The sequence below is a fragment of the Megalops cyprinoides genome, chromosome 20 (genome assembly GCF_013368585.1).
Source record: "Megalops cyprinoides isolate fMegCyp1 chromosome 20, fMegCyp1.pri, whole genome shotgun sequence".
NCBI classification, from domain to species: Eukaryota; Metazoa; Chordata; class Actinopteri; order Elopiformes; family Megalopidae; genus Megalops; species Megalops cyprinoides.
The window spans coordinates 16,835,978-16,862,822 of NC_050602.1; the positions used below are offsets into that span (position 1 = coordinate 16,835,978).

At 40.7% G+C, this 26,845-nt stretch overlaps 1 protein-coding gene across 1 annotated transcript in view; it reads left to right on the top strand.

The window, feature by feature from the left end:
* The first annotated feature begins 1,573 nt into the window (after positions 1 to 1,573).
* The window catches only part of LOC118796122 (PEX5-related protein-like), a 67,842-nt gene continuing 42,570 nt past the window's right edge, over positions 1,574 to 26,845 (top strand). Inside the window, exon 1 of the mRNA XM_036554952.1 lies at positions 1,574 to 1,620. Coding sequence (XP_036410845.1) covers positions 1,600 to 1,620 — 21 coding nt within the window. The 5' untranslated portion in view covers positions 1,574 to 1,599. The remainder of the gene's footprint in view (positions 1,621 to 26,845) is intronic.

Here is a 26,845-nt window from a genome sequence, read left to right on the forward strand (position 1 = left end):
CATAGAACACAAATTGTTACAAACTGCAGTTTGCTGTTCCTTGTTCACTGGCACTCACTGCAGGATATACTTAATGCAAAAAAAATTTATACAAAAATACAGGCATTCATCTTCATTGTATTTAAGGCCACAGTTCCAACTACACCATATGTTTTAACTTATTTTCAGAGTTCAGAAAAGCCCAAATCCCCCTCACCCCCCCCCCCCCCCCCCCCCCCAAAAAAAAAAAAAAAAAAAAAAACAGGGAACACAATTTTAGAAGATTTACTTTTCAGCTGAGTGGCACTATTCATTTGTCCAACATATAAATGAAATAAATTGAACCATTCATCTTATTTCAGTCAATCATATATATGGATATGCTGCATATAAAAGGACAACATTTAACTGTGAGTCAGACCAAAAATTGTTTGAATACTTGCAAAGTACTATGAAAAGCCTTGACTAGCTAAGGTCGCCCAAGCCACCTATTGGAGGTCATTTGTGCCAAACCAAACAAGGGTCATGGGGTAGTGTATTTGTGTGCATTATTATTGTTATCATCATCATCATCATCATCATCAGTACCATCATTATTAATCACAATCCTTCATTTGGGCCAACCATTATATATCATTGTTGTAACACTTTGTGCTAACAGCCACCTCTTGTGTATAATTAGCCTCTAAATACAGTGTAACTAGTATATCCTTGCCTTACACTGGACCCAACCCTTTAACATACACCTACCCCCAACCTTAGTTATTTATGTATTTACACAGGTATGTATGATGTAACAATCTCTCCTCTGTAATGTAACACACATTACACAGTTAAAGGAAAGTAACTGTAATGTATTGCTTGAGTATGGCTATCGCTAAAACTGTAACAGCAGCAATAACACTGCAAACTGCCACTTCTACTGCTGACAGTGATGTTGCTACTTTTGCACTACTCCTCCTCCTGCTAATTTAACACAGAGTGGCTCTTGATGTGACGTTGTCTCGTACGTTGATAAAACATCCTGCCGCTGTTGTCCGTTCAGCCGTGTCCTCTGCGAGCACGTGAGCGAAGGGGCGGCTCCAGCGGCTCTTAGGACGCGGGGGTGAAAGAGTGAGCGCTAGAGTCGAGTCGGAGGAAATAAAGAAGGGGGAAGGACCTTGCGAGCTTGCAAGTATTAGGAAACACAAGAAGGGCGGACCACAGGCAAGCGTCGAAGACACGATCTGGGCGGTCCTCGGCAATCCCCGAAGCAATCAGAAGTTGTCTCGGAGCATGTCTGTCGATTTCAGAAGCGCCTGGTGTTAAAGCGTGGTCCAGCACCGTACTCTCGCTTATCTTTTTCGCCTGTCGCCCTCACTTTGAATACCGGCAATAAAACACAGCGAAAACTCTTACTTTCAGTACTCGAAACAAGGACAGCTCCTCGCCGCAGACTGGCTTGCAGTTGCCGACAGCGGTTGCTCTTAACGGAAATCGTAGCTCTGACCCAACTAGCGGCAGAATTTCGTTTCCAGTTAGCTAAGTAGCCTAATACTTCGTACTCCTCCTGTGAAGGTATACTGCAAGTGCCCAACTAACTGACCGTCGGGAAAGCAGCGATCGGACTTTCTGCTCAATATGTACCAGGGGCATTTGCAGGTAAGGTTCCTGTGTTTTCAGTTGTCTATTTTAGGTACATTTGTAATTGCAGTGGTGGTTGCGTGAGATTGATGGGCACGGGGACTACACGGATTAACATTGAAATGATGAGCCGCAAATCCAAGCGAGTACAGTACAGTGTACGGTTCATATCAAGGACATTTCCATGCACGGGGTGTTAGGTGATTAGATTCTGAGTCAAAGATTCCGGTCAAATATTTTAACGATAAGCATACATGGCTAAATTCAGGTTAAAAACTGCCGTAAATCACGTGTTTAATATGGGGTTTATATACTAACGTTATATATTTTGCTGTTGAAATGTTTTTATTTTCGTGTTGTAAAATGTACCCAAAAATGAGGTGAAGGACGAGAGGCAACAGACGTTTACCGTACTACGTAGACTATGATCCCAAACAAGTTGAAATGGCTTGAGGTCGACTATGCGACGCTTAGAAAAAGCACTGAACATCGAGGTGATTGATTATCATCACCTGGAAAAGCACAGACAGCATTAAACTGTAGCGAAAAATGTATGTGTAAAAGACGTCATGGTACAAACATTTAATTCAATTCATACTCTCCATAAGAGCGTACGCTTTTGATAGGAAGACAGCAGATCTGTGTTACCGAATGTAAACAGTGCAGCGTGCAGTTCAACCTTGACGACCCCCCGCCTAGCCTAGGAAGCAACTTGCTCTGTCATTCTGGAAGTACATCATTTATTTTAAATTAAGCAAATAGCCTGTTCATATGAAATTATTTCTAATCCACCCGTCAACATACACACGAACATGGGAAGACATTTAACCCTTTAAAATGAGTTCTGTGCTAGTGTTGCAATGAGTCAACTGAGTTCCAGTTTACGTTCATCTCCACTCAGACCTAGTATAGCCCAGCTGGTAGCAGAGCGGGGAGCCAGCTAATAAACGGATCAAACGGAGGTCAAATGTCATGCTCTCTACAATTGAAGGCTTCTGGATAATTAGCTGTAGTTATGCCACCCGAGGTTACCGACTGCACCAGTTTTATTTTAAATCGATTAACACACACGGTTGACCTGCAGTGTCCTAGAGATAATCAATCAATAAAATTTGACAATCAGATATAACCAGATCCTACCAAACGAATTGTCACAGAACACTTCTCAATGTTCATTACTGAGTAGCAATGCAAGTTATAACAGATATACAGACTATTATAACTGAATAGATATGGAGATAATGTAGATTAAATATGGAATGTATGGGAAAAGAAATGTGATCAAACAATGAAACCCTTATGTAAATCACATTGAATGACAGCATTAAAAGGAAATTTGAAAAATGAGTCTTTGGCTACTGTTATTTTCACCCTCTAGTGGCAGAACCTCATTACCGTACCTATGAAAGGGATTGTTTAAGAGAAAAAATGTTTATATTAACTGGATAATAGTAATAAAAAAAAATTCCCAAGCCCCTAATGGCCACCTTAGACATATATAATAGAGATGACCTTAAAAGAAACAAATATGTCACTAACACTGGCAAATTACAGTGTTATCAGTAATTAACAACAGAAAAACTTGCTTGGATAAAACAATGCCATCAGACAGAGGAAAGTGAAAAGGCCATGAGAGTGAATGGAGAGTGATGTCTGTTGGACTTGCCTTGCACAGTTCTGGGATAAGCAGATGGCAAGGGGCGTTCACAGCATCACTTTGTTTCAGAATGTGTGCAGAGCAGTTTTTTTTTTTGTAGATCTGCATGAACAATTGAGCTAGTTTAGGAAACCAATTGCAATGAAATAAAATGATGCAAAATGACACCTCTTAAACAGGTGGCCTCAGCTGGTTTAACAAAAGAGCATGGTTTGCTTCATTTGGCAAGTAATACAAAGAGAGCTTGGCTATCAGGAACCACACACACACACACACACACACACACACACATATATATATATATATATATATATAACTCACCAAAGTGTTGTCATTTGCACAGACAGAATTATTTTCTCGCACATGAAAATGTTTGTGCATCTGAGATGTTGCATTCATATTTGCACTCTCCATAAAGTCACTGCTTTCAGCCATTTCCATTATTGCTTCGTAAACTCAAACAGACCAAGACTTAGGAAAACATGGAAGTGAACCAAGGAGAGAAAAGGAATCGGGGCATGTTTCTAAACACACCAGATACATTTATACAGTCACAAGTCTCAGCAACAAATAAAGTTTTTTTTCAGACACAAAGAACTGAATGATGAAAGGCCTTTCACCCTGGCATTGTTTCAAATGGGCTTGGTTGTACAACTTTCCCAGTTAGTGAAATAACAATTGTATGTAGAGTGATCACTAGGTGATTAATGAAATTGACCTGTGGTCGTTATAAATTTTACTCTTAACACAGTGCTCTCAAAAAAAGAAACTGTAATCATGGACAATAAATAATAAGTGCCTAATCTGGGGTGTGAAAAAATGGGTTAGATCTACAGGAGCAAATCTAAAGCTATGAAGGAGGTGTATGTTTTAGATGAGAAATGCATATAGGGCAATTAAACACATGGACTTATGCTTCATGTTCACAAGCAGAAAAAATGTGTCTACTACCCACGCCTGGCAATGAGCCTTCTTCTTGGCAGTATGCAACGTTAATTGAACTATTTAATCTACTTGCAGCAAAACTTTCTCTGGCATTATGATGGTTGATGGAATGGCATTCCAAATTGTTTCCCACTTAAAGAGTCCTTTTCCTTGACCAAATAATACTAATTGGGACGTTAACATCTACATTTATCAGGCAGCTTGGCAATTGACTCTTGGAAGGAACTTTTGTGCTGATTTACTTGGCAGGCGACAGCAAGCTGCAAGAGACACCACAGAAACTTCTGTCTCTTTGTGCCAGGAGAAAATGCCATGCTTCATTTTTGAAAGGCAGCTGATAGTAGCTTCAACTTTATGGGTCAGACTTTGAAACTTACTCTCCAGTGCTGAATTTTCTCCAACTTTGAGCAACCCGCTTACATAACCACTGAACCAAAGTATTATGTCAGTGCACTAAGTGTTAAGTATGAAGGTTAATATTTCATGATGTTAGCTCCTGCTGTGTTCATGGAGAACAGTTCCCAAGTTTCAGGGTGCCCATTTTCCCGTGGCATGTCCTCTTGGCTGATTCAAGCAGACACGGAATACAGGTAACCTCAGGAGAATGAGTTTGCCTTCGTTCGTTTTTGCCCTTCAAGTAAATTGACAAAAAATTGTAGCCATATTCTGTCTGTAAATTTAACTTCACAAAATAAAGACATAACACAGGTGTCAGAAATCAGGGGCCATCTACCACATCGGCAAGACGTGTCCTCTTCTATGATTCCTTCCTGTTGTCTGGGATTTGGGCATATACAGGATGTGTTTGTCTTTGTCTACTTCAGAGATGGTAATTGGTCAGTATATTTACAGTGAATTTGTGTGTGTGTGCGTGTGTTACCATTGCCTTTACAGTAAGATCCTGTGCTGTACTATTCTGACTATCCCTGTAGTCTATAGATGGAATTCATATGGATTTGGTGTGCATTACTTCTATTGATAAATTCCTGGTGCCTGTCAGCCTATGGATATGTGCCTATGAACCTATGTGGAGTATCAAATTCTGCTGCATCTGTTAAAGCCAGCAATATTGCAAGGTTCAATATTGTTTTCACGGTATCATCTTCCAATTGATGAACATCTTTTGTGATTAAAGATGCACTCATTCAAACTTTGTTCTTGCCTTTATGGAACTTTATCTGAAACATGACTTTGGCTCTGCATCTTTTATATGCATATTGCATTACTGCCTGCTATCAATAAGCTTCATTGATTTGATCTCTGGAGGATTGTTTTTAAAGATGTGTTGTTTTGAAGAATGTTTCAGTGGTGCATTATGCGCACGGTCTCTCACTAGTTTGTCATGGTGATCTGTAATTTCACAGACTCTCCGTTTTCTCTGTTTTTAACTGATTGTGTGAATTTTTGTCCTTTATGGTGATGGTGACCTGAGATATGAAAGCACCAACTTCCTCTGTCAGTGAAACCATCTGTATTATAACTATGGGAATCACACTGTTCCCGTCTATGCACCAGATGATATGTCTGTCTGTCTTAATCTTTTGTGTTGATGAAGCCATGCTGAGCTAAGCCATTGCTGGGACCTAGCTGTGTTTGCCTGGCAATGCGATCTTTGTTTTCCATTGTAGTGCCCAGGCTGTCACACATCACATGTCAGACAAATTACAATTTTAATAAGTTCATGGAGTTCTCCAAGTATTCGCTTCAACTAACAAAACATTCTTGCTAGAGCAGTGCAATTCCTACCAACTGTAATGCCACCCATTCTATCCAAGATAGCTTAAGCTGTCAAATACACAAGGTTGCTGAGCCGTGCTGACATGGTTACTCCTTGTTGGGCTCAACCTAAAAGAAATGGGAACCTAGCAAGTCAGCCCGGTTCCATATCTACAAGGAAAACATGCTGCTGCACTCTCTGGTAAAAGGGACAGGCAGGAACAGGAGTTGTCCTGACAGTGATGTCACACGCTTCCTTGAGGCTTGTTTTAGGGATGTGCTAATGAGTGTTTTGTAGGAAGCGAGGCTCCAGTTCTGTCAGCCATTTAAATCATTCTGCACCCCAAGAGGGTTTACTTGTTGTAATGTACTGTATTTTAGAGCCTTGCATCATTTAAACCAGACCCACCATCAGAAACCTTACCGAAAAATCAACCAGAAATTGGATATATGCTAAGTAAATGCTGAAAAACATTTTATATTGAAGTCATATCTAATGCATATAAACCCATGCAATGACTTTAGTTGGATGTAGATAGCATATATATTTCAGCCAGAATGTCTCCCTGTCTACCTCAGAGACTATTACAACTTAATGAAAGTGTGGGATTTGATAGATGGTGGTTATTAAAGTACATGTATGGAATCAAAACCTAAAGAAAGCAAACTGAAACCTGAATGCTGACATTTTTGCATACCTTCAGTTAAGACACACCTCTAGACAAGGCATGAAGACAAAATTTCCCATCAAAGCTGACCTTCAATTACAGGTCTGTACCACCAACACGTATAGCAAAAAGGCAGGGTATCTATATTTCAGTTAATGTATAACAATGGTTCACATTCTCTACTGTCCCACATGCTCTAAGAACTCAGGTGTTGAGTGCTCCACTGTTGCTAGACAAATGAAGCTATGCTTGGCTCCCTAGAATTCACCATGTTTTGCAGCTCAGCATTTTAAATGAATACATCTTCCACTTCACAGAAATAGGAGTATAAATCTTGGTGCTCCAGCGTATAGCCCAGCTTTTCACACAGAGCGGCTTGTATCCAACATCCTCCACAGAGGAAAATTGATTACAATACTTGTCCATTTCCATCAATGCTGATGACTGTCCTGTCAGAGATGTGTTCTACAAAGTGTGATGCATCTAGCTGTAGTTATCTTACAAAAGGCCATGATTGCAGACAGAATGAGGGAAACTTTCTATGAGAAGGACCGTGATTACACTCCTCCTTTGAAAATAGCCATGGTAAGTGGACAAACATTCAGGAGGGTTATCATTATCAGTACATTTTGTTTGGGTCCGTTTATTTTTCTTCAGTCTTTTTTTTTCTCACGTTTTTCTCAAGTCTTCCTTTCACAGCATATAGCAATCTCAAGAAAAGCAATAGTACAACTGAGCACACATTCACAAGCAAACACACATATCGACTCGCACATCTCGCATGTACGTATACACACCCAACACACACATCATTTTCATACCAATAAGCAAAGCAAAGAAAAGTACTAGTCTGAAATACGTAAATAAAGTCTGTGGCTGAACAACGTGTATTATGGATCATTCTTCTGGAAGTAGCAGTGGATGCTTGTTTTAGAGAGCGTGGAGGAGTGGACTCCCAGGCAGAGGATGTTGCTGTGAAATATTGCAGCAGCTTTTCATGGATGGTTCAGGCTCAGATTGCTTGTGCCCCATAACTGACAGCAGTTCCGCACTCCGTGGAACTCCAACTGAAAATGTTGTCCTCTCTCATCCCTGATATTTCCTCTAGTTAGCGGGAACAATAAGACTATATGTCCATGCTTTCTGTCTCTGAATCTAGTAAGAAGTAGTGGAAAAATCATTTTCTGCCATTGGAATGACTGCAATCCCATGTCTGAATTTAATTGTGACAGCTGTGATAACATTTGCTGTTTAATAAAACATTCAGTTGAGTACCAGCTGGGTTTTTTCAATGTAATTGCCAATATATAGAACACACTACAGGCACATTAGTGATATAGTTCATCAATGTTTCATTCATTTTGATGTTTTGTACACATCTTTTATGGTAATACATGGTTCTCAATACAGACAAGAATCTTTATAGTGACAAATGTAATGTATGTCAACTAGACCATCTTTGTCCGTAGGGGGATTACTGATGTCTACATCTTTTACCACTCTTAACGACATGCAACACCAGTTCTTTTATGTCAATATAGCTGCTCAAAGTTAGGGCAGATTCAATCGAACCACATTGCACTTTGTTGAGTTCAGGACGAAGAGCATTGTGATTAGATTGAGTCAGACTTCAGTCTTTACTAGTGTTATTTTTTTGAGGGCATTCTAGTAGTGCCATCAATAGTTCAGCCAGTTCGTGTCACAGGAGTTCTTCAATGTCTACCCCTGCAGTCCCTGAAGACTCTTTCCTCTCCATTTAGCTTGTCTTTCATATTCTGTCTCCATAAAGAAATACCCTGGACACCACTGTAAAGGGCATGTTGGTCAAATAGGTCAACGTACTTCAGAGCAGCTAATGTATATCGTCCTTTCCCCCCTTCCATGCCTCCTTCCCCATGACAATACACATGAACTCAGCATTACCAGCAGGAAGTGCTGCACTATTGTCAACCAAAGGTTGTGCTTCCCTGTCATCATGGTGCACAATTAAAACAAATACACATGTTGCCCCAATTAGACGTTCTCCAGAGAGCTGCATGTGGTGATGGCCTTTGATTAACTAAAGGAATGCTGTGACATCACAATTGAACCAAGCAATGATTGGAGTAAGATTTGTGGTGAGTGTAAAATATGAACCATTTTGAACCCTGGAAGTGATATACATTTATACAGCTACAATTCTCCAAACTATTTTGGCAGTATATTACTATGCTATGTTTAGTATATATTCTTGCCATTAAAAACAAGAAAAATATGTTAGATATGTTACAGGGACTAGCAGTGTTAACTGTGCCATATGCCTCATGCCCAGAATTTTATTTATTTATTTATTTATTTTAATACGGACCTTTGGTCTGCACTGTGCCTAAGTGAATTTCATACCAAATATTTCTTTTTGTTCCATTCCCGCTTCAGCAATCCCATAAGCTAACATCCACATCTAAACAGCGTGTGGGAGGCGGCTGTCCTAGAGGTGACACACATCTGTTGTGAGGGAGTGACTTTAATGCCTGCAGTTGAAATAGATCCGCGCTTTGAGCGACATGTAATTTGATAAGCCGCCTGAGAGGAAAAGTGTTTTGAACTAGAGCTGCATATAAACCAATTCCTTCAATTCAAAAGCTCTACCTACAGCTGTAGCTGTGGCCTCATATTTCACCAGGAAGCACTGAGGGTGTTTTTTTATATCCGTTTCCCATCGTTTTAAAACTGCTGCCGCAAAGCCTGAAATCCTGGGAGAGAAGGAAAAGAGAGGAAAAAGTGGGAAACACACTCGTTCAGTGTTCCCGGTTCATCTGAGTGCATTGTCACTTTCTGACCCAGAAAAGAAATACGGAGCAGAGTACCTGTCTTGTAAAATGGAAAAGGACAGGCTGCAATTTATTTTCAGTACTTTTGCTAGTCAGGCAAGATGACCCTTTTCAGAACAACACGGAACTGTGGTGGTAATTTGATGTTGCAGGCAACTGTATGCAACTTTCTACATACGTCTGTGTTATGAGAACAAAGAACAAGATTGCCTCATATTTATCTTGTGTTGGCAAGGCCCTGCACTGAACTCTTATGCCCTTCCTTATACATTATACAGTCATTCATGCACAGTATTTCAGTTTTTCCCCGCCAAGGCTGGTCCTACACAAGTTTAAAGGTGTTACAGAAAAAGTGCTACATGCAAGATAAAAGAAATAGTAAATAATTATGGAAAACTATATAGAAAGATAGGAAAACAGTAAAAAATATACTATTACTTGAGTAATAATCAATAACAAAACATATAAAACAGGTGGTCAGACAGGCAGAAAACAAATGGTAGAGAACATGTGACAGATTTAAAGAAGATGTATTATGCATACAAGAACGTGCACGGCAAAGATCATGCCCCCTTTAATTGCACAGGTCCCTGTGACCGGAAACAGGGAAGCAATCTTGGGAACTATTAATATGGCTTACCGAGGTCTCTTTCAGCATGTACTATGGCAGTTGTTCTCTAACTTTTTTTTTTTCATAACGATATAAATATCCGGAGCCTGTGACTGTCCCAGTACATAGAGTGCATGAAGAAATTCTGACTTTCACAGCGCTTTTCAAATTCGCCAAGAGAAAATAGAAACGTCTGTTGAAGAATATAAATGTAAACTGCAGTTGAATTTCAAGCCCTGTCTGAATCTGAGTGTGTCTGAGTGAACGCGGCAGAGCGGTCTCCTTACCCGTGCTCACAGGCCCATGTGATGTGACACTGTGAATGGTGCAATGATGCATGTCCCCTTCAGAAAAATATAAGCTCTTGAGTTTTCCACAGCCAGCACTTCTAGAGAAGAGACCAATTCACGGTACTAATCCTCCAGCCCCAAATTAATAATATGCATTTAACACTTACCATTGAACAGTACACAATATATAACAGTTTAGTAGTGAAATATAATATTAGCATATTAGAAGCATACATGCTGCATTTTTGGTTTGGGTGGTAAAAACCCTCTCAAACTGGTGCAAGTACTGTATTTCAACACAGTGACTTTCTTTTTGATTTATTTTTTGATTGAGTCAAGTATAATATTATCATGACAGCATGATGTTAATAACCAATAATATGCCTATTTACAGTGCATTACAGTACAGTGTATTTTAATATGGTTTTGCATTAGAGGGTTTTTTTTACATACCTTTTTAAGCACTTGTCTTGAAGATTGTGCATTGAGGGGTCTGTACTGAATAGTAAAGATGGCAGAACATTTATTAAAATGTAGAGAATTAACACAATGGTGTGACTAGAGTGATTTGACAATTCATGAGCATAAGAGAACCCCATCGTACAGCCAATGATGATGTGTACTGTGAATTCCTCGAACATTCCTGGAACTCAAATGCCTGTTTTCCAGCTTTTCACAAATTGCTCTTACACGAGTGGTGTAAATGCACTGCTGTACACATAAGAGGTCCTTTATGTCCATAAATGGAACTGCACGGTTTGTCCTTTTAGAGTTCGAACCTGTCTCAGGGGGTTGACTTCAAAGGCTCAATGCCTTATCTTGTCGACAGTATCAAATATGTCATCTCTCAGAAGTGAGGGTTTCCATCTTGATGGAGTGCATACTTTTTTGTGTGGTGTTCTCCACACATGTTGAGTTGACTTGGTGGATATCAGGGTCTGGATCCAAGTTTCAGTTTCACAGGATATTTCATAATGGCCATTGAAAAAATCAATCTGGGTATCACTTGGAAGAAAAAAGATCTTATCTGAAGACTATTTTCTTACTGTTTGAGGAACATTAGCATATTAGCATGAATGTATTTGTATCTGAAGAAGAGTTTGAATATTTATAAGAATTAAATGGTTAGCTATATAGTCATGGTGTTTATTCATAATATTCTTAAACAACTTAGCTTTGACATTAAAAGGTGAAAGTTTCATGAATTATTTGGAGGCCATAAATAATATTCAAAATCATAAATAAGATGCATATCAGGAGAGATTTTTGTTTGTAGTTTATTATGCATTGCACAATGTGTTACAGCACAACTGATTTGAAAATTGTATATGTGATGTTTCTTAATACACATCATTACCTTTTTCATCTCTCTGGCAGAAAGCGAGAATTCTCAAAGCTCAAACAATTGCTCCACTAATCCTATTTTGATCTAAAAGATTGAATTTATGATAAAACACATTACATCACCCAAGTCCCTAGTTGGGGATTCACCTCGCATTAATTCTTGTGACACACACACACACACATACACACACGCACACACACACACACAAAACACAGGTTGCATTCAAGACCTTGTCAACCATACAGTCAGTTCTCAATGGCATTCATTCACTGAATACTGATTTAAAAATGCTCAGAGCAAACAGAAGCAGGGATGTATGACTCAGGTAAATACATACTGTGCCTCATTTACCATACTTCAGAACAGAAGTGTTCAATAATAGTAATTCAGTAAAGCAACCTTTGCAAGAATTTACAAGGTCAGATAACAAGTTAGCTTTATGAATATTTTCCAGAATCATTTCTGCTGCAATGAACCATAAAATGGATGAAGCTGCACCTCTAGATTCTTTCAGCAATTTTCATTAAGTGTTAACGAGTGTACTTATACTTGTCAAAGATAAAGAAAAATATGATTGCATTCCGGAGATAAGCCAGTGGTTTTGAATTTCGTTTGGGCTGTTGGGTTATTGTATTTTGTCATCTTGATTGACATCTTGATTTAACAGCGAATGTACAGTATTTTAATACTGCAGTAAATCAGAGTAGAGTAACGGAGTAGATTTACTACCATAGGTCTGTGTAGTCCTAGAAAATCTGCCTATTACAGTATATTGTACGTATTTTAAAATCCATGGCCCTTGTACACTGCTCACCATGCTTTCCAAGAGAGAAGAATGTGGCTGCACAGAACCCCTCCTGTGGAAAGCAGCTGAACCCGTCTTGGTGGACCTGAGTCACCTACATATGAGCAACACCAGCATCTGCATGTGATTCACCCCCTCAGGTCAAGACCTCTTTGTACTTTAAGGTGAGCCGTGCAATGACTAATGCACGCTGCCAGGGTTAGGTGATTAAATGCTTTTGCGCTTGCACTGTAATGGTAAAGGTCATGTTTCATGATGCGCACGCCTGTCAAATCCCCTGTGATGAAATGCAGGGCTTGATTGAGTAGGTCTCATGGAGTGCGCTGGCATAGCGATGGCCAACAGTTGGAGGAAAGAGCATCCACCAGCCTAAAGCAGCATAGAAACGAACTGTGGGAGATCGTAATTGCCTACTTGTGAAAATAGATTCAAACTTTGCTCCATAAACTCATGCTCATAATACAGTAACCGCTGTCAATACACTGTAAACAGACACTATTGTGTTCAGATAATTAACTCGAAGACACAAAAGAAAAAGAGCATTGTTGTACAGCACTTGCTTGACTTTGGCTGGTATTGATTGGCTGATTAAAAATGATCTTTTAACACAGTGACACCGTAATGACTGTGAATTCATTAAGGTGAAGTGTGTTACAAGCCTAGAGAAATGCAATGCACAAGCCTCAGAGACTGCCCTGAGAGCCTACTTCTTTTTCAAACATCATGCGGAATTTATATTGCAGCTTAGTCCAAGGAGGACCATCTCTGAGGGAAGAAGCTGTATTTGATTTGACAGGAAGTCAAGCTTTTCACATTCAGGGTTAGAATAACCATTAGCGGCCCATTAGCTGTCCAGAGGATGACTAGAACACTTTATTCAAAAAGAAATTAAACGAGATTAAGGCAATGGAAATATGGAAAGTAAACTGTCTAACTGTTGTCCAGTTTCAACCTCTGTCCTCTGTGGAGCAAATTTATAATTTAGAGCCATTTTTGTGTTTCCCATAAACTTAACTGCGTCTGAGAGCAGACCTGTTTTCTTCAGGTGGCACAGGGAGCAACGTTTTAGCATTTTGTCCCTCTGAAAGGACACCTATTGTTGAGTAAAAACAAAGAAAATGAAAACATAAATGATTTGTTGATTCCTATTTAGCTTATCATATTTTTTTCCACATTAAGACTTCTTATCAGCACTGTGACACAGACTGATGGCAGAATCAGTTTGCAGAATGCATAAATGAAGGCTGTATCTATGACAAAGAGATGTGATAAGCAGTAGTACACTTCATATTAAAATCAGTTCATTTGTATTAGTTCCATTCTTAGTTCATGGAATATAAAATGGGCTGTTTGATGAGGTGTTGCAATTTGGATGTGACTGAATACTTGTGACTAAAATGATCAGTATGACTGTGCTGCATGATTACATTACATGCTGTGCTTAGTTCTGGCTTGCAGACACTGTCGAACTGTACAGGAAGGGTCAGTGATTTTATTAATAAACTAATTTAAAATAAATCACATTCACATTAGCATATTACCAAATCAACTTACATATATTGTGGTCAGCCACAAATATGCAGTAAAACGTCACTTTTTCAAGCCAACTTAATTAGGGGAATTGATCAGATGTTTTCGGCATAGATATCTTGATTTGACATCACGTCATTAGTCAAAGATATGATTGGGCACCAAATGTTATGTGATTTAGCCAGTTAATCAAGCCCGGTTTAAACACAGTGTGGAACCAATAAGCCCTTCTTATGAAGACAACAATGCCCTCATGTCATTGTTGCATTGTAAGATGGCCCAGCATTTTCACATACAGTGCAAATGTACATGCATAAATAGAGCTATGCATTTCTTTTGATGCTCACTACACTACATTTATGTCTAAACCGTAGGGACGGTACATATGTTTTCTCCCAAATTGCTGTCGCTTGAGATCCAATGTAAATCTCATTCCAAAAACTAGGCCAAACACCACCTCTGTCGGATGAAGGACTGCAAACTCATCTATCACTGAGAAGCCCATTCATAAACGTCAGGCACCAACTGGGGCTCACTTTGCACCATAAGAAACTCATTGGTTGAACATGGAATGCAGGTGTACTGCAGTTGGGTGAAATTTAGTTTAGTTCTGGAGTGTGTGTTAAAGAGAAAACGGGAGTGTGGAATAGCCTGCTAACCTTCGTATGGTTGCCTGAAAGGTTTTATACATCTTATGACAACTCTTCTTTGCTCTGCCAGTTAAACAAGTGAAAAAGATCACACTCATGCGCTTTAGTTCTCACTCGGGAAGTTCAGTCGAGGCCATTTTCTGAAGGGCATTGCTTTAATGCCTCTCTCTCTGTGACGAGGCCCATTACCCTCCAGTCCTTAATAAAGAGTGAAGAGCAGACAGGCACCGTCTGTCCACCTTTTTTACTGTCACATATCTGCTTCTGTATTCCTGCTGGTTGGAATTTATTCCGGGGACACACCCCTGACATTTGAACGACATAGTCATAGTTTCACAGAGGTTCTCAGTGTCCCTTTATTTGGTCTCATTCACCAGACCAAGTCGCTGAAATTATAATAGCAAAATTCTGACTAGTCAGGACAACGAGAAAAAAGAAAAAAATTCAAGTGAATGCAAGGTGGACGACAGACAAAAAAGAAAGATAAACAATGTTTTTTATCTGTCCATTACTAATGGGAAATTTCTGAACAAGTAGACTGTGGAGACAAGATTAAAAAATAAACAGAAGCTTTTCTAATTTATTAAAGTAATTTCATTTAAATCCACTTACTTTTCTGCAATGATTGAAAAAAAAAACACTGAAAGCCATCCAAATCATCACCACATGAAAGAACACAAATCAACATAAATCATGAGAATGGAGTCATTTACTTTGTTTGAATGAATGGAAAAGTGTAAGAGCACACCAGATGTGTTCATTCGATTTTATCTTACCTTTTGAGTACCAAATGATGCTTCCAAGTAAGGGCAGCGATACAAGGACTTGTGTACTACATATATTAATGACATATATATGTGAGAAATTGCTGTCCTGGAATGGACTCCAGGACACAGATTCACAAATAAGATAAGATATTTATCTCCTTTTAAAAACTGAACTGTCAAAAACAAATTGTCATGGATTCATATGATAATATGAATGACTCATCCATATGATTCATTCACAGAGTGAATTATATCTTATTAAATGGACAAAATAGAATTATAGGTTTAATTTCACTGAGAACATCATAGCACGTACTAACCAAAATAGCATTACCTAGCATCATTTAATCTATTATGGAGTCTTTTACTGATACATGCCAGCATCATGGAAGTATGTTACAAGAATAGTGCTTGCTTGAACTGCTTGACGGAAAGGTTCTGATGATGCAGTTGAGGCTCTCCGGGGGAGCAACACCAGGGAGAAGTGAACTCCTTGCTCTCGGATAGACAGAACAGCGCTGTGACCCCAGCTGCCCCCCAGCTGCCCCCCTGACTCCACCTGCTCCGCCACTGGCTTCCCGCGTGGCTGGGCTCAGGTGCGCCTTATCATTATTCCCCCAGGGAAACGGAGAGAGGGAGGCTTGGGGCACCGCGGAGGCTGAACGGCACCGTCGCCCGGGCCGCCTCGCTACAGCAAGCGGGAAGCTGCAGGTGCAAGTGACTGCGCCGATCCCGGAGAGAACGCCATGCGAAAAGCAGAGTCAGAGCTCGAGCTCCGCGGCGCACGATGACTCGGGGATCACTATTTAAGGAAACCGTTTACACAGTCTCTGCCCCGGCCCCTGATGCGCACTGGCCTTTCACTCCTTCTCTAAAACAGATCCAGAGTCAGGGGACTGCGGGCCAGAGATTTTCCTCACCGCTCTGGCTGTAGCTCATTATCACCGCAGCCTACAAATAAACGGCATCATTTGAAAAACAAACGCTGATATCATCAAGGGCCGCAGGGACAGTCGTTCCGAGCCAGTGTTTCTATTTTTGTCCATTAGCGCTGCCTTTCCACCGTCTTCTGCATTTCCCTCCATGAAGCAGTGCACCAAATGTAATCCCAAGCAATTCTCCAAGTCTAATCTACTGGCACATCTTTTTCTTGTTTTTTGGATTAAACCAAGGGATTTTTGGTAAACCAAGGGAGATGTTTTTTTTTTTGTGTGTGTTTGTTTGGGTGCATTTGGGTTTAGCAGCGGCAAGCACTTCATTTGCGATGCTGCCAGCGTTGGAAAGTGCTGACTAACGGAAAGCAAAAACCGGTCAGTGTTCTGCAGGAGGGGAAGACAGACATGATTGAGTGGACTTGTCGTAAATTAGGTTAACGCCAAGCCAATTTTATAAAAATAAAATTCCGATTTTTTTCTTCACCCCTCTACCTCGGAGCAGTGGGACAAATCCAATTATCCAAGGTATAACTCACTGAGTCTGTTGCCTGGGGGAGGGCTGGAGGCAACAGACCCATATCTATATTTACCAGGATTTCATTTTCAATTACATCCCTGGCTGTTCTCTGGGTTCTCCAACAGCAAAGGGTGCACCTTATCCCCTGGAGGAAAATGGTCTCTCATTACAAATATTTGTTATAGCCAAAAATTTGGAATGCACTCAGTTACTTTTTCTTACCTTCTTTTAATCATTCAGGACCCATGTTGATACTAAACCTAATTAGTGTTTAAAGAGTAATGAGAACTAGCTTTTCCTTGACAACAAGTTTGCATCAGTGCAGACTGACTAGCTTCCTTTGAGGGAGCGAAAGAGACAGATTGTATGTGTGTGCATATGCGTGTGTGTCTGTGTTCTGACGGTGTGGTGTGCAGTAGTGTACTACAAGAGTAGTGGTTTGTATAATAGTACATCTATACTTCTTATAATTTATATTCCTCATAGCCTGGAGAAGCAGATAGAGAGCAAGAGAGAGAGACAGAAGGTCAAAAGCGACATGACCCTGCCTGGACTGCTGTCATGAGATTGGGATGCTCACAGCACAGATGGCCCCCTGGGCTGCCCTGCTGCAGAACGCACCCCTGGCTGGGTGACTGTGCATACTGTTACCCCCTTCATCTGCCTAATATGTGCTGCTCGTAAGTGAACTGAGCCTATCGATGAATCAATTCATCTTAATTTCATACATTGTTATTTGCAGTTAGGGTTGTATGCCTTTAAAATGGAATTGAAAGGGAATTCTGCTCACTGTCAAGGGAAACTGTCCTTTCCTTGCCTCTATTTGGTCTTGTATTCCCAGCAGAGAATTCCACTCTGTGTTGCTTAAATAAGTTTAAATAAGTGTGTGATTAAGCCAAGTGAAAATAGCTGTGAAGCCCAGAAAAGGCTTAGATGTGATACTAATGTCAGTGTATTGACTTAAATAAGCCAAAGTGAACTCTGAAGTGACCATTTTTTTACACTTTGATTTTACACTTGATTTTTTTTTACACAGATGTGAAAAATAACACCTCAGTAATATTTCATAACATTTCAGGTGCTTAGGTGCCCTCTTGTTAACTGTATGTGGATACTAGGTTAATGTGGAGCAACAGCAAACTAATTATTTGGATGTCTTATTTCAAATGTTAATAGTCTAGTAAATAGGAAAATTATGATAATGCTTCTAGAACAGTTCACAATAAACCTACACTGATGGTGACATTAATTAGATTTCTGATATAAGTTGTGTGTGGGCAATGTAATATTTTACAGTGACAAAAATACGAAGATGGATGTCAGAATTATCAATATGTCTCTGTGCTCCTTCCACAGTCAGGGCCTGAGGACTGCTCTAATCTGAGCTAAAGATCTTACGCCCCGGGGTTTTGAGGAAATGACCTCTTATGGTGAACTACTCAGAGGCTCCCTTGACTGGTATAGGCGTGGTGATTTTTATACCCTGGGGAAGGTTATGACTGTTTCTCTCCATCAAAATTAATGGAGTGAAACACATGGCCTTGTAAGCCAAAACAAAATAATTGCTCCCCCAAAGAAATTTCCCACCATTCAAGAGTAGAGATACTAGCACTCATTCTTCATTTGCCTGTAATGTTCAAAATATTGATCAGACAGAAGGAAAAGCTGCGTGTAATTATAGGGCTTTGGAGAGGAGGGCCCAACTGTGCAGTACAGCTGGAGGCCACATGGCAACCCTACACCTGTGGTATCGACGCCTGGGGAAAGGCCAGCACCAGGTTTGGCTCTGCGGAAGCCAGGGAATAGGGGGATGCCGTGGGATCGAACATCCTCCCCGATAAACCCCCGATCAGGTGTCACACTGTCACATTCCCCTACCACAGTGTCATTGGCAGTGTCCGGTAATCATTTTCACTGGGAGTAAATGCATTGGAGAGGTCTGCTCTCAGCCGTGAGAGGGCTTCCGCATCACATTACTCTTGTATTTTGTGCGATTGCGAGGCATGTGTACGGCTAAAGTCCTGGAATTGCAGGTTGGTGCAGAATTTCGTCCATATCGGTGAATGCTAATGGAAGAATGCTCTTTTCCTGCCCTGGCTCTGAAACAGTCACACAGAGCATCAGCAGATATTGTAGGTACAGGCAGCAGTGTAGCATGGTGGTAAGGAGCAGGACTTGTGTCTGAAAGGTTGCTGGTTCAGTTCTCCGCTGGAGCGCTACCTAACCCAGAATTGCCTCTGTAAAATATCCAAATGTATGAATAGATAACATATAAAAATTGTAACTCATGTAAGTCCCTCTGGAAGAGTGGCTGCTAAATGCCTATAATATATAATAAAATAGCATATATACTGTGGGTGCATTGATAGATACATCATGACAAGCAAAATAATTCTTGAGCAAAAGGCTGGTTTTTCATGAATGAAGGTGCCATGATGCTGATGCTATGTGAAAATTTAGTCTTATGGTCAACATTAATTAATGGACTTGGATGGTCAATATATATACAGTGGTGCACATGATATAAAGTATAAATAAAGGCAATACTGAAAACGACTTGTGGCACAATCTGGTCTTCAGCTGCTAATCGACTGTACATGTAGATAAGTCTGGTGTAAAGAGATGAAGACCCACTAACACTAATACCCTACCAATGTCTGGTCGTGTACAGCATTTAATGTGAATGAGAACTGTTTTTTATCCCCTGATGTAGAGCTTAAATGGCTACATCTGGACGCCAGGCTAGCCGAGTGACCAGACCATCTCACAACAGGCTAGTCTGCAGCAGCTGTCGTGGGGGATTACATCGAATTGAGGCCAGGTTGTGGCTGATCATGCTCACTTCTAGGGCTTGACCTGCAGCAGTATTTCACATGTTTGGATTGCATTCTGACCAGCACAGTCTCACTGAAAGATATCCGTGCCCTCTGTCCTCTCTTCCTGTCCATTAATGAAGTCAGCTGACCATTTGACAGATGAATTCCATCTTCCTCATGCCTCACTGAGGTCAAATGCCACAGAGAGGTTTTTTTTTGTATTTGCAGCCTTTTAAGAAGCTGTGGGTTAATGTGTTATCTACGGCACGCACACAGACAGGAGCAAGAGAACCCTTGTTAGCTTGTGCACACAGATTCAACTGCATGAAAGTGTTTTATGGTGAGCAAGTTACAAGAGTGATGCACGAAATGGCACTGTCAATGGTACTGAAATAATACATGCAGGACTTTTACCGATGTGGCTGCTCCCTGGTTGGGGGACAATCCAGTAACAACTTCAAAACTGGGTTGGTTTGCTTTCTCGGTCTTGTTCCAAGAGGTGAGAGACAAAGTGAAAAGAGCTGTTGTCAATGAGTGTATGACACCAAACTGGTTTGCTAACTTCCAGACAAACTGCACAAATGTCCTTGGGGTTGATCAGCTCAGGACTAGATCGGATCCATCTCTTTCACACTTTGAGTATGTGCTGGACGAAGATTAGGCATGTGTTTTTTTTTCAAAGCATCACAGCTTCAGATACCTGTGTTGTACAAACTAAGGGGCCAATTCAGACTTGAGATATGCACAGGTAAGCCCCTGCTTCCGTGGAGAGTTGTGCTGCTTTGTTACTAGTAAGTGCATTTGGACATGGGTCACTTAAGCTCGGATGTGGGAGACGTGCATTTGGGATTGAGTTTGTCCAAAATGAGTTCGTTACTAGAAATGAGGATGCATTTCATCACGCGTTTTTCTGACTTGACACTTAAGTCTATTTCATCTTTGCAACCTTCTGTGCAAGAAAAGGTCATAAAGGTCAAAAAGTTGTGTACTGCAGTGACCATCATATGTAAACACTGTAAACTATAAAGTAGATACATTTTGCAAAAGTACTTGAGAGGAAAGGCAATTCAAGGTCTTGAATAATTTTTTTGCTGTTAGAATGAAACTATGACAATGTTTGGTCTCCAAAGGATCCAAAGGTCCCACTAAATATCCAGGCAAGCTGTTCCGTACATTAATAACTTTCTGTGTAAAGAAATACTTTCCTGTACCAGTGCCAGTTCATCTGTGTAGATATTGTGGTTTAGCTTGAAATAGCTTCCACAGTCCATTATTAATCCTCATGAGAACACAGTACTATGTAACCTGCTTAGCATTTCTGCTGTGTGGAACAAATATGTGATATTAAGCAGGGTATGAATTTAATATTATCCAGTGGAACCACTATGCAGTTGAAAAAACGAACCTGCTTACATTTCAGATGAAAACATTCAACTAACATTTCATTATGAATCAATTTGCAACTTTCATTTCCATGCTGTGCTACTATCATGATGTTACCTTGAAATTTGTGCTGAAACCGGATCTCTTCAATCATCACATCATGTGCTTGACCACCATGTTGTCATCATGTTAAAAGCATAATAATTTCATATATATGTGGCTATACAGTATGTCATAAAACATTCTTTAGAAATTGTGTATATGTATATATTTGGAGAGGCACAGAGAGAGGGCCTTGCTGTAGTCCCAGAGGAGTGTTACAGAAAGTGTGGTGTTCTCCATTTGAGCCGCTGACTCTGAAAGTGTTCACGTAATCACTTGGATCTGATGGAAGTTTCAGAGCCTGGCCTGTTTTTACGGCTGTTTAAATGCTGCATCGTTACCCCAATTCAACTCCGCTATCGGAGAGATAATACTAAACACACGGACAAGGATAAAACTAAACTGATTTGTTTTGAATTAGGCGAGGCATTTAAATAGTCACAGCTGTGACACAGAGCCAAGTTCCAAAGTGTTTAAGTGGCACATTTATTTGAAACTTCAGAGTCTCCCAATAATTGCCATACTGCCTTCAGCTGTGTTTACACTGAAGACACATGGTGTTATTGTGCCGGCACTGAGATGGTAAAATATTTTGTGCAGATTTGAAACACTAATATAATACAGACCTAATTTATTCTTGCAGTCTCCTAACAATCTTAACACAAAGCCCATAGAGGGAATTGTGCTGGTGTTCGTAACACATTGCGTTGGTGTGAATTCAGATTGCATTATCTTTCTTTATTAAATGATTATCATTACCAAATCAAGCCGTGAGGTATGTTTTGGGCATTACTCCACTAAACAATCACATTATAGGCCAGTAACATGAATAAATATCCTCTGCCCTCTTAATCCAATGCTTATTCTCTATGGTCTACTCTTCTTCTATGTGCAAATTGCAACCAGTAACAAATTTTGTCACACATTGGACTCAGCTGAAGTGTTGAGAAGCAAGTACAAAAGCAAATAACATCCTGAAAAGACATGGGCGAATTTGCACGTGCAGGAATGACAACGGTACTCAAACAAGCTTTCAGTGCAAATAGCAATAAGCCATCTACATGCTGTCATATGATCTGTGTGTGATTGTTCCGGAATCTGATTCTTTTCATATTGCATAATACCTGGGCTTTAGACCAAGTAATTGACATATTCATAAACAGTCACATCCTTAATAAAAAGGGAAAATAAGCATTTAAAAACAGGGAAGAAAGCAGCTCAGAGGGTATTGTGAGGCTTGAAGAGAGAGTCATGTTGTTGGGGTTTCCTTAAAAGAGCAGTAATTAAAGGGACTTGCTTAGTGTAAAATGCACCATGCGTTTTAGGCCTTGACATCACTCGTGTAACCTTTTCAACGTCTTGTAAAAAATGACATGTTTTTGCAAAGGTTTGCATCATAAAGCAAAACAAAACAAAAAACATATTTCTCTTTAAAAAAAATGCATACTTTATTGGAGGCAATCATTTGTCCAATTAAGTGAATGACACAAATAGGCAATCCACAATAAAAGTATTGTACACATCCAATACACCTCATAAATACTTCATTAACGTCAGTAGTGTGGGTCTTCCTGGTAACTACATATTGCAGATAAGACAGCTGACACCACCACAAAGGCTGTATCCCCTGTCCTGACAGCCTAATGCTTTTTTCTGTCATTCGCTTGTACAAAGTCATTCAAGGTAACGAGGGCCAGTCCACTCCTTGGGCAAGCTGACTCTTGGCTGTGTCTGTAAGCTGTGATTGAATTAGGTTGTGATACTATCAACTGTGGCCTCCTACAGTGACTTCCTGTTATTCAGACGGCTCTGATGCAGCCTGGCCAAGGCAAGGGTGAACAGCCATTACTTTCACTACTCTCTAATTATTGAGATTTTGGTGTCATTGTCTACTGTATGTCCCTAAAACAAATGTCCCCACAACAATGCAGACGTTCACTGACTGTACCACACATGGACTGCACTCCATTTGTTTACACATACAGAGCACCAAAAAAAAAAAAAAATCCCTACACGCGCGTATCTTTAGAAAACTTGAGCGTGCGTGTCTCGTATATTGACGAAATGTTTGTGGCTTCAGTTTGATTAATTGATCGCTCATGGCTGGCCGTGATACGCCTGAGTGACTTTGACTGTTGTGACTGTTGCGTAAGCCCAGCGTGACCTCATTTGGCAGGGTGGTGATTGGGCACATTTGGCAAGGTGATTTAACCCGCTGAATGTCAGGCCTGGTGAAAAATCAAGAAGGAAAAGCACGGGAAGGAACCACTAAGGCACACTTACCCTGACAACCATATGTGTGTGGTTTTGGAGGCTTGACTATGTGTTGTGTGATTGAGAGAACATGAGTGGAGCATAATTATAGCCTACTGACTTATTTACTAAGCTGATGTGCGCATCTAGGCTCACTTACTGTACATGACTATAGTTTTAACATTATCCATACATTATTTATACACCTGGGCATTTAAGTCTACCACCTTGCTCAATGGTTCAGCGGTAGCTCTTCACACGTTACCCACATACGCAGAGCCGGAGTTAGACGCCCGATCAGAGAGGCTGCAAAGTTTTCACTCGCTGATGAAAATGAATAGCCGTCTCCATGCAGCGCCAAGGTAATGAGGTTTCACTCCGCACCGTGCGCTGAAGAGACCCTCCCTGCAGAGCCGTCTGCTTGGCACAGCTATCGGTTATCATTAGAGGCGCGGCATAAACAGAAAATGAGCGGAGCGCAATGACAGAGCAGAAAGCCTTCCCTCTCACATTAGTATTTATTTCTATTGTTACAATCGCCATTAAGGGCTGGACAGGGGAGAGCAGAGGCGGCTGGTGTCTGTCCAGCTGGAAACGAGAGAGTAGGCTGGGGACTCCGCAGCGGAAATCCTGTGCGGTAAAGCGTGGTCTCACTCCAAGGAATGCAGGTGCTGTCCCTCTCCCCTCCGGCTCTCTTCTTGCACTCCTCTGTGAGCGGAGAGGATTTGGGCCGGGGGACTGTCATCAGGGAGAGAACTAGCTGGAGGGACTGACAGCAGCTGTTAGAGCAAAGATCCCACTGAGGCGCTTCGGTGCAATTAAAAATAGTGCTGGTTTAAGGAGACCTCCCCGGTAAAGGAGCAAAGTAACACAGATTTACAGTATTATTAAAGTGAGTGATGCAAGTGAGTGATGCAATGACAGTTTATTTGTTAGAACACACACAGACACACACACACACACACATACACACACAGTCATCACACACCTCGCTGGTTGCCTTTATGACTTACAAAGTCTCTAGCACTGGCTGCAGTCATTGGAGATTCCCAGAGTCTGCTGTAGGAGAGTGTTCATTTAGGAAGGAGGCAACTTTGCTCTCAGCAAAAAAAAAACTTTTTGCTGGCCATTTACTTTTCCCCTGACAGTGCTGTCTTTCCTGTGTCTCGTTTAATGAGCTTGCATAAATATATTGGCCATCTGTGAGAACCGCAGCCGGCAAGCTTGCAGAAATTCTGGGGTCGTCCGTCAACCCTCCCCACCCCTGCCCTCCTCTGGAGAGGCAACAGAAGAATAATTGTCTACATTTTTATCTTAATCAGCAAAACTGCCCTGCATATTTCAGAATTTTATTGCACTGTTACTGTGGTCTGAATATATCCTAGATGTTTTTTTTTCATGATTTTTGGTATTCATAATAGCAGCAGTACCCTCTGTGGCCTCTCAACTATATACCCTCCAGAAGACCTCTCGCTTGGGATAAGTGTTGGGCAGGTTGCAGAGCTGAGCCAGATATCTCAGAGGTCAGGATGGACATTGGTCAGACACTGGCGAGGCAGAGTGGCTGGAGGTTGACGGCCTCAGTGCTAAGTCAAACCACGCAGCAGCGCTGACATTGGAGCGGGTCACCAGATGGTGATGAGGGACGAAGTGGGGTGCGATGCAGAAAACAGAAATCTGCATTGTTAATCACTTTCGAAATTACCCCTATGGCACTGGGGCCATAAGTTGCGCGTTCTGGGTGCAAAACTTTCCTTATCAGCCGAGGCTTTTTTCCCTGACGATTCTCCTGGTCGACATTTACCATTGAAGCGTCAAATCCGCCTCACATAAATGATTAGGGAATGGTGATTGAGACAGCTTTCATTAACAAAATGCACTTAATTCTTCATCTATGATTACAATCTGTCATAAGATATCATCTCAGGAAGACTCAGTCATGACCAGTCTGCTCCGGGGCTAAAATAATCTGCTGCTTTAGCTCTTTTGGTTGAAAGATAAGAAATAAACAGCGGACACTAATGGGGGCAAGATAATTCTCTGCTCTCTGGTGAAAAAGTAATACACGGCTATATTTAGTCAAATATATATTCCAAAATACAGGGAATGCATTTTATCATATGTTAAATTGTATACTATAAATTTTATATGTAGTATCGCAATGTGTTTTGGATTTTGTGATCTAGTGACTGATGTTTGGTAGTATACTTGGCTTCCCTTGTCTAGTCAGGTTGCACAGGTTAACTAGTAGTACGGCTTGAATAGTGTTATTCTCACACACGCTGGTCTGGGAGTGTTATTAGCCTGGTCTGACACTGTTGCTCATTCAGCTTGAATGGATACACTTCTGTTCTTGTGCTGTAAGTCACTATGGATAAGAGCGTCTGCTAAATGAATGTAATGTAATGTACTAAAAAGGGATTGCCACATGCATATATGCAATTTTATGCCTATGCCACATATTTTACTATATGTAACTTTAGAGTATTATTCTACACATCTATCTATATACATATTCTATATTTTAAAGGATATTCTATCCCTCCCCTGCAATGACTGGGTACTGCAATGATGGGAAGTTACAGTTGTTGCTTGGAGCTTGAGGTTACTTAGAATCCGGGGTCCCCATTCATCTCTTCAGAGCCGGAAGGGAAGGTCTTACATTGGTCAGATAGTGTGATATTACTTTGAGGGGGTGTTTGAGCCCAAAGGTTTCCAGTTCTCTTGTGTTTGAGAGGAACAAGCTGTTTCAGAATAAATAAATCACTGCTTTGGCAACTGAATCTGTTTTTGAATCTGCTGAATATCCTGCTACTGGGAGACTGTGAGACTATGAAGAACATAAAGAACTACAAATGTATTATTTAACAAGCCACTTCACTTGCGGTGTACTATTTTATACTGTTCCCACAGAACATACATACACACACACACACATACACACACACTCACTCATGTTGTGTATCTCCCCAGTGGGAAACATAGTCTCCTAAGAATATACTTTGCTAATGCACACAGGGGGGCCCAATTCTCAGTCCTTCAGGTACCAGGTCAGTAATGAGGTTTGAGGAGCACTGCATTCTTGGAACTTACAAACCTTCACTATGGTGCAAATTAATGGAATTAATCCTTCATGGATTCAGTTCTCATTAATGACTTTCCTAGAGGTGTTTACAATTAGTGTTTCCAGGACTTGTTTGTGTGTCAGGCGGCAGTGTGGCATTGCGGTAAGTATCTATCTACATGATGTAACAAGCACTTAGTGTGACATCATACAGGTCCTGTGATGATTTTAATGTCTATTATACAGTCTCTGTCAAATACGATGGGATTGCATTTCAAACTGGTCTGCGTTTGCCAGCAGCCACACCATTCTGTTCCTCTGCTCTGCTCAATTGTTAGATTAAAAAGGAGAGGGCTGGTTAGTACTTCAGTGGATTCACT